Raw genomic sequence first — 9,061 nt, 5'->3', positions numbered from 1 at the left:
TGCCAGTGAAGATGTTGATATTAATTGGCTGAGAAGCCTGTCAGTCATGAGGTTCCCATGACAAGCTACAATATTTGTGACCGTTTTATATATTTTTAATTCACTATCGGTGAATTATCGGTTTCTGAATCCCTATAGCAGTTAGCGAGGCGAATATCGTCCAATACCGAAGTCCATTAGATGAATCAGTGAATCTCTAATAATGAATCCTGTTCAACAAACTGGAATCCATATTTGTGTATTTAGTTATGACTGAATAAATAATGTGTGAGGGGGAGGGGCCAGTGTCCTTTTCATTTGGAAAAATGTTCACTCTGGGATAAACTCTGGCCAGCTAACCCTTGCTATATTTTTCTCATCATTTATTAATCCTGAGATACTTCTTGGCCTACTTTTGACCTTGTCTTGAGTGCCAGTGGAATAGAAGCCTCCTTCCATAAGACACTTCTACGAGATGCATGAACTCTATTAAATATTTGTTTTTGACACATTCATGTTGGGTTGCCAACGTAATCTCAATCCAGTGCGTCTTAGTTCAGGTTTAAAGTGTTGCTGCCGAGGAGACAGACAGAGTCTACCACCTGGAAACAATCATTACACCCGTTCCCATTGTATATCTTAATCATGTAGTCCGGGTGTGTAAGTGGATTAATTTAGAAACCTTCACCTCCCCGCACTGATCACAGCGGTCAGCCCAGAGTGAGACACACACACACCAGCCCATCTCATCTGAGACCCCGGCCTCCATTTAACGTCTGATTGCTGTGTTAAAATCCCTCTTTACTGACAACAGAAGCACAGAGGTGACGAGCGAGAGCGAGGCCGTCAAGATGGAAGCTGTAATGGAATTTCAATGGGACAATCTCCCTCAGGTTGATGGAGGAATCACATTGAGAGTCAAAGAGCTGTGATTGCTCTGCGCTGCCCGGCAGGCATCAGGAATGATGGGACTCTGACCTCCATACCCATGACCAGACTGAATGTTCCTGACACACACTGCAGCGTTCAAAACTTACACTGAAGTGTTTTTTTAAACTGTTGGTCTGGGGGCGAAAATCCAGAAGAAAAAAAACAACCTTCTATTTTCATTGCACCTGTATTTGGCAAAGTCGCTGCACTGCCAATCACTTTTGAGCACTTTTGTCTGTCTGAACACTGTTGGTAATCTGAGGTATTGATTGAGTATATATATATATATATATATATAGAGAGAGAGAGAGAGAGAGAGAGAGAGAGAGAGACTGTATGTGTGTGTATGTATACATAGGCTTTGTGGACAGATAATTAGTCAAATATATAAAAATCTCATATTTGCAAATGGTCATTTTACAGTAGAAAAAAATATTATTTACTTTCATCTCCACCAATTATAACAATCAGGTTAATGACAAAAAAAAAAAGAAATGAAAATGTATTGTCTAACAAAGAGAGGCTGGTGACGTGAGTTCCCCACCTTAAGAGAAGTTGATTATAGATTTTATTCTCGTTGAACTGTCGCTAAAATACAAGTGTGTGTAACTATTCCTTTAATCACCATTGTACATTCAGAAAAAGCCGGTATCGTCTGGCTTTAATGTCATAAAGTGTTGTTTTTATGATCTGTGATCATTCTAGTTTAATAACTACACCTAAAAATATCAGGGCGCTCAGTGCTGATAATTATTGTTTTAAACTGTTGACCAATGATTGTTTTCCACTGGTTAGCTGTCATTTGGGGAACCTTCAGCTGGATCAGGCGTCCCTCACCATCTGGCTCCATTTTTGTGCAGATGAACTTGACATTTATTTCCAGACTTATCACAGATAATAACACGCGATGCCTGGCTCTTTTTTTTAGCATTTGCAAATCTGTGTCCTTGGCTCCTTCCAGGGCAACGTGACCTTCTCGTGCTCGCAGCCCCAGCTGGTGGCGTGCACCTTCTTGAGCTCCAGCAGCAGCTTCCTGTCGCTTCCATCAGCTGCAGCATCTGCCACCGAGGGCTTCTCTGTGCGCTTCCAGTTTAGGACGTGGAACCCAGATGGGCTGCTCATGTCCGTGCCACTGAACCCAGAGCCCCAGAGACTGGAGCTGAGGATCAGTGGCGGCCAACTGCGCCTGACCCTTCATGGCACCGGACAACAGAAGTCGGAGGTGGCCACTGGTGGGTACATGTCACACACACACACACACGAACACGTATTTATGCAGACAAACAAAAGAATTGTTTTAAAAAATATTTCAGATCAACCTAAAATATGATATAATTTGTGATATTTTTTACAAACAGGATGCAAATATATTTAGCATTATATTATTACTTTGAAATACACAGTTTAAAGGAATAATTAAATATTATTGATGTGAAAAAATATAATTACAGACTCACACTTTTACAAAATTCCCTTTTTCTCCCAAAAATGATTAAAAAAAATTTTAAAAAAATTGTTGAGAAAAATATTTTTGTGATGTTATAGACAGATACTTTATTGATCATATGCTGGGAAATTGCAGAATGCCAATACACAATATTAATTTCCAAATTATGAGGACAGGTCATTTGATTTGTAATTGTTTTTTTAATAATCAGTAAACTATTAATTTAATTTAATGTAGTAAGTTACAGTCAAACTAATCAAAACACTATTAATTTAATTTAATTTAGTAAGTTACAGTCAAACTAATCAAAATTTGTCTCATAATCCTCTTTCTTTAAAACTAAAACTTTTCCATAGATGTGAAAATAATTTAAACCAAAATAATTAACTTTTGATAATAATAATTCCTCACATTGTTGTGACATGAACTGACACAGGTTAGGGATAATGTACATGGTTTCTTAATTTAGTGTTCCCTAATTATACAACCAATCAACAGTTAAATGTCAGGATGCTAAATGTCACGACTGACAAAAGAAAATTACTAGTAACAAATTGTCAAAAAAGTGCGACAATATGTGGAAAACAACAACTGGAACAAAATGATTCGCTTTTCTGCAGTGAGAAAATGCTACAAATGCTTCCAGTGGTTTTCACTGCAAAGGGATTCACTGGCCTCATTCAAAAATGCATTTATGTATTCAAAAATAAACAACCTGTGAGCGAGTATAAGTATGGATTAATTCTGTAGCCCTTGACCTGAACTTCACCCCCAGGTACCCCAAGTGTACATGTGCATTTTTTACCATACTACTTGAGGGGAAACATGGGACATAAACACACCCAGAGCAGCAGACTGACTGACTCTCACTCTGACATTTTATCATCGCGGTCATTTCAAGTCAATGTCACTCGCCTTTATTTGGTATATGAGCATGTGAAATGTTAATGGGCGCTTCTATCGACTTTGAATCTTTAATCACTTTTGTTCTCGGTGTCTCCAAATATCAGTGTTCAGAACCTTTTTGTAAAATTGATCACAGGAGGTGAAACAAATTACTTTGACTGAAGGGTTCAAGCCAAATTTTGGGGAAACAAAGATGGAGAACAGGAGGGTGGTCAGTTGAGCCCACTGGTTTGTTATTCTGTTTTGTCGTCATACACATATATATTTGTATATTTATGTGTATGTGACTGTGTTTATATCTATTATATATGTTTGTATACAGTATTTGTATGTGTATATATATGCATATATATGTAGATATATGTATATATGTGTACATAATGTATGTATTAGCAGTACTTTGAAAACTAATGATAATGAGAATTTATTTTGCAAAAATATATTTAATCTTTATGACAAGTCTTGAAGTTGACTCCACTTTTAGTGGAAATTTTTTCCAGTGTCTGGACCAAAATCATTATTCAGCAGACTCTCAGTTAGCATCTCGGGCTAATTCCAAAGCCCACCACGAAGATGATTTACATTTTAAACCTGCCCAGAATATATCCCTGGGATTCTGCCTTAAAATATCTGTGTAAAACACGGACTTGTCCTCTGCACACAGCCTTAACACTGGGGAGGTTCAATTCCCTGGTTTCCACCAGGTGTTAAAATGACACCAGTGTGAGAGAGTGGTGTGAAATACAAAAAAAAATCCCCTCCACAAAGGCTGTGGCGAACCATTAACAGGGAGATCAGAGCCGAGAAAACCGGCCGCACCGCTGCTACGTCTTTACAGCACGTAGTGTGGATTTCTTTTTAATATCAATTTAAATAGTAATTAAAAAGCAGGTGGGATCAAAGGGTGGTTCTGGACCCCGTGTAACCCAGGTACCAACATGAACACATCGCCATTGTTTTCTCCATTTTCCAAGAGCAATTCAAGTTTAAGTTACTTTGTAAACTGCTCACTCCACAAAAGCCCAGAGTTTAAACCATCAATTTCAGCTACCAGGAAGATGACTTTTTAGTTTTGTTTTGATTTCCTACTTTGTATTTCTCAGGTACGTCGAGGTGTTCTTTCCCAAACAGTGAAGTGGATGAAATAACATACCGGGGCTCAGTGAAGGCAGAAAAATAGACAGAAACACGCCCTGTGTTTTATTAGGAAAAAAACACAGTGGACCTGGTGCAGGGGAGTGAGCGGTTTACAAACGGGGATGAAATAGTGGGAAAGTCTTTCTTTTAACTCAAGAATATGGCGTATTGACAGGGTGATATTAAAGTAGTATAGAGTAGCTTAGCAGCTTTCTAGAAAATGGAGGTCTGCAGTTTTAAATCAAGTAAATAACAGCATCAGATGAACAAAATATAACAAAGACCAAATGCACCAAAGCATTGGTGCATAAAGAATATCGATCTGTTTCTCCTCTGAATCCAGATGTTATCTCAAACGACATTTTCACACGAGCTAAACATCATTTTTCTTTGCTTCCTTTATCCTGGAGCTGCACACGATGCAGAAAAAAAAAAAAAAAAAACCCCATCAACATCCAAAATGAGCTTTTGTTTGCCTTTAAGCTTACGCTGCATTTACTGACTCCGAGCAAATTCTCCTCTGCAGTTTCATGTTGCAGGAATGGCAGACGCTATTACACGTGTTATTTCCGCGAGGCATCAGTCGGAGCTGAACGTTGTCTGTTAATATAGATGAAGAAGCAAAAGAAAATGAGAAAAAAAAAAAAAAAAGTTCAGTTCCTCACAAGGGGTTCGGTGACACTCTGCCTGATCACTGATATGATAGGGAACTCTTGAGTTCCAAGATAGTGCAGTGACACCTGAAGCTCAGTGAGCAGCTGGGAAGAAAGGAGATCATGATATATATATATATATGAGTTGGAATTGGGGGGAGGACGGGTGAGGGGAACTCCCACTGATGCTCAGCAGCAGTCCCTTGCGGCTACACTGTTTATTCCGCCAAATAGTCAACGGTGTGAAGAGTAAAATGCCCAGGGCACTTACACGGTCTTCGGGGATAAAAGGTTCTGCTGTCAGCGACAGGCAGCAGTGGACTGTGTGGGAAATCTCAACTTTTCCTTCAGCTCCTCCCCAGAGGTGACAAACGTCTGATTTCAGTCTAAAATCCCTCCCATAGTGCATCACTGCAGGCTTCTTTACGCGAATGCATCCCGGGGACAGAATGAAACACCAAAAAGGGGCGTGGCACGGTGATTTCAGTCTGTTGTTGCTCCACTGAGGTTCAGCAATGTGAAGAAGAGACGTCCTTGTTTTCGTCCTTGATTTTCCGCAAAATATTAGGGTTTTTCTTTTTTTTCGTGATATAAAGAGGTTTTGCAGCACAAAAGCAAGGGCTTTTTTTTTTTTCAAATTAAGTCAAGATAACTTGGGCTTTTGTCAGGAAGAGATTTAAAGGAAAGGAATTAGATAAAAGAGAACACATCTGTTGAAAATAACAGAAAACTGTCAGTGGAGCAGAGCCAAAGTGCACAAGGGAACAAATCATTTTTTTTACTAAATTGGCCTTCATGTTTTCACGTTAGCTTTTATTGTATGAACCACAGTTTGGAGTTGGTGAGGGTCATTGTAAAGGATTTACATCCTGTCATTACTCAGTAGCTTTGTTACTGTAATTTAAATTAGGGAAGTTTTTTAAGTTAAAAATATTGTTCATTGCTGTGTAATAACAACATTTAATTTCTCAGGTTAAAAGACTCTGCAGCATGGGCTTTATTAAATGCTTTTTAAGCTCTTGTGGGCCATACAAAATGACTTGCCGGACCACATTTGGCCCCCGAGCCTTAAGTTTAACACTTGCTTTCTATTATAAGGAAGGAAAAAAAAATGCTGCTGCTACTCCAGTCAGGGTTATTCCACCTTTTTCTGTCTGCAGTGCCAGTGTTACCATCAACCTCTGAACTCTGTGATTTAATTACAATATGTAAAAAATACATTTCTTTTCATAGTAAACAGGCTGTGCCCTGCAGTCTGAGGTGAACAAATATGAAATAACGGTATTTGTTAACTTTCTTTTGTTCAAACATTAAAACTCCTCTGACACTACGCTGTCGAGCAACTGTATTAACGAGACCTGCAGAGGTGGAGTTTCACCTGCAGAGCACAACATGTTAACACTAATTAATAAACAACATAGACGTGGCGTCGGAGTCACACGGCCTCTTTTACACCCGAGCTTAATGTTAAAGATAAAATATGGAGCAAGAATTAGTAATGAAGCCGGAAGCTGGAGGGGGTTTGTTGGAGCTGCGTGTGTGTGACAAAAACAAACTCTGAATGCAGGAAGCAACTTTGCTGGGGGAGGAAATAGAGGGATTTGATGGCAGAGTTGTCAAGAATTAAAAGAAAAGAAGAGAAAGAAAAAAAAACGCTACCAGAAGTTTATCTGTAATTAAATGCAAACAGAGGGGAAATTCATCGTCAAATGTCTGCTTCCTCCCATGGCTGTTGCACTCCTTGTCTCCCGCAGTTATATCAGGAAACACTGGCGGCTGCTGTGAAAACTCCCAACCACAATGAGTCTGTCACACTGGGATGAATCAGGAACCGATGCAGAGATTCTTCACAGCCTCGGGGTCCATGACTAAAAACAACCCCACTCTCTAAAAGCCATTGACTGAAGCAGATGTGAATTGTTCCTCTGCAGGCCTCAGAGTCAGTGACGGACTGTGGCACTCGGTGAACCTGGAGAGCAGGAACCTACAGATCACTCTGACGGTGGACGGCGAGCTGTGCTCCACCACTGACCTCTGGGAACAGGTGGAGGCAAGAAGCAACTTTTACTTTGGAGGTGAGTGGAATCCAGTGTGTGAGATACTGACTTTATTATTGTAGCTGATGCAGGAGAAATGTCAATGAAACACATGTGCAGTGGAGCCCGAGATCAGGCATGGGCAAACTTAGGCCCGGGGGCCGGATGCGGCCCGTTCAGCTTTGTAATCCGGCCCGCCAAACACGCATGACTTTTACATGTCATTTATCTTAGGTCACTCAAACGCTCCATCTAGTCAAAAAGTTAGTTTTGTATTTAAATATTTAGGTACGAGTGCTCAACCCAGAACTGGCATCCATTCAGTCGTACAGCGTGGGGAAGCCGCGAGCTTTAGTGTTTAATAAAATTAAATAAAAATATTTCTACAATCCTTGTCCTATCTCAGTGACCCTAACACTCACTGTCCCTCACTTGGTTAGTTTACAAAATTCATTTTCATTATTAGTATTATCTTATATTATCAATATATATCTATGTTTTTGATGTTTAGATGGGGGACATTTTAATTTCATTAATTAATAGTCTATTTCTGGGGGGCAAATTAATGGAACAAATTAACTGGTTTTTAGTTATTTTTTAAAGGGGAAAATTCAATCTAGATACGAGTGATTCGAGACAGACTGGTATCTCGGGGGTCCACTGCATTCGCTTGGACAACATTGTGTTCCTTTGCCTTGCAACTTTAATCTGGTAACTGGTTGAAGAACTTTTTTTATAAAACTTTGATTAGTGCTTTGGGGTCCTAAAGTAGGACAGACATGAAGTTTGCCGCATCAGAATGAGTAGTTGATTGAAATAGATTGACAGCAACACTTAAAGAGATTTGAAAATAAAATATAAAAATAAAAAAAATATTTAAAACCCAGCTTTTGTGGTGTAAGAATGATGAGCAGCTTTTATTTATATATTGTAAACCTAAGGTTCCTGGGAAAACCAACAAACTGTAGGATTTAAAATGTAAAAGTAGGACGTTTTTGTTGCAGACTGAAATGTCTTCAGTCGGCATTTTTATTATATGATCTTTCACCACAGGAATACAAACAAACCAGCAGTGGTTGAGAATATTGACAGCAGTCAGAGGAGAGATGTCATAATCTGATATTTGATATTTGACGTACGGTCTGAAAAAGTCACGCAGGCCGACCACATATTTAGACTGACAGATTTTCTTTTTTTCTTACAAAGTACTTCAGTACTATGTTGTCTTATCACAGGCTTATAAAAAATATAGCAAGATTTTCTCTGTTGACTTATTTGAAAGGGAATATGTGTAACAGTTCTCAGTTTAAGGGACTGTCAACAAGTTCATGTCTGTGACCCCTAAATTACAGTCCCCAAGAATCAGAAATAAATCACAGCCTGTAACTGTACTATAGTGAGGTCAGAGGTCGGTAAGATAAAGTTTCAGGTCTCAATTATAGGTTTATGAAAATTTGGGCTTCAAAAAAAGTTCCCCTGTAAATATAAATACCTGAAATGTCAACCCAAAAACAAAAAAATAAATGCTTTTAATAATAGAATCCCAAATATTTTGGCTTCTTACGCATGATGTTTATGTGCTTAACTGGCTGAATAATATTAATAATAATAATAATAATAATAATAATAATAATAATAATAATAATAATAATAATAATAATAATAATTCCATGTGTCGTTTTCTTCCAGGCTGTCCAACCTTTGACTGCCAGGTTCGAACCGCGACCTTCCAGGGCTGCATGCGGCTCGTCTTCATCAACGGTCAGCCTGTGAATCTCAGCCACGTGCAGCAGGGAGCGCTGGGGAATTACAATGAGATTCAGTTTGACACCTGCAACATAAGAGACAGGTAACAGCGCTAAATATTTTTTTTCTTATTCACAGTTTTAAAAGGAAATTGTCACCTCCTGCACAATGTTTGATACACGACAGACACAGTTGTTTCACACAAAGAATAATAATAATAATAATAA

The 9,061-nt window shown here is 38.8% G+C and overlaps 2 protein-coding genes across 6 annotated transcripts in view; one reads left to right on the top strand and one right to left on the bottom strand.

Annotated features, from left to right (window-relative positions):
- phf11 (PHD finger protein 11) overlaps positions 1–9,061 on the bottom strand; it is a 959,893-nt gene that overhangs the window by 498,690 nt on the left and 452,142 nt on the right. The gene's annotated exons all lie outside the window — the stretch shown is intronic.
- The window catches only part of cntnap5a (contactin associated protein family member 5a), a 111,289-nt gene that overhangs the window by 51,970 nt on the left and 50,258 nt on the right, over positions 1–9,061 (top strand). For both annotated transcript variants that reach the window (XM_008328141.3, XM_025064038.1), the window contains 3 exons: positions 1,871–2,141; positions 6,984–7,127; positions 8,778–8,937. In XM_008328141.3, coding sequence (XP_008326363.1) covers positions 1,871–2,141; positions 6,984–7,127; positions 8,778–8,937 — 575 coding nt within the window. The remainder of the gene's footprint in view (positions 1–1,870; positions 2,142–6,983; positions 7,128–8,777; positions 8,938–9,061) is intronic.

The sequence above is a fragment of the Cynoglossus semilaevis genome, chromosome 16, assembly GCF_000523025.1.
Source record: "Cynoglossus semilaevis isolate Cse_v1.0 chromosome 16, Cse_v1.0, whole genome shotgun sequence".
In the NCBI taxonomy this organism is placed as follows: domain Eukaryota; kingdom Metazoa; phylum Chordata; class Actinopteri; order Pleuronectiformes; family Cynoglossidae; genus Cynoglossus; species Cynoglossus semilaevis.
Note: the sequence above shows the minus strand (reverse complement) of the source record. Positions and strands in the feature narration are given on the sequence as shown.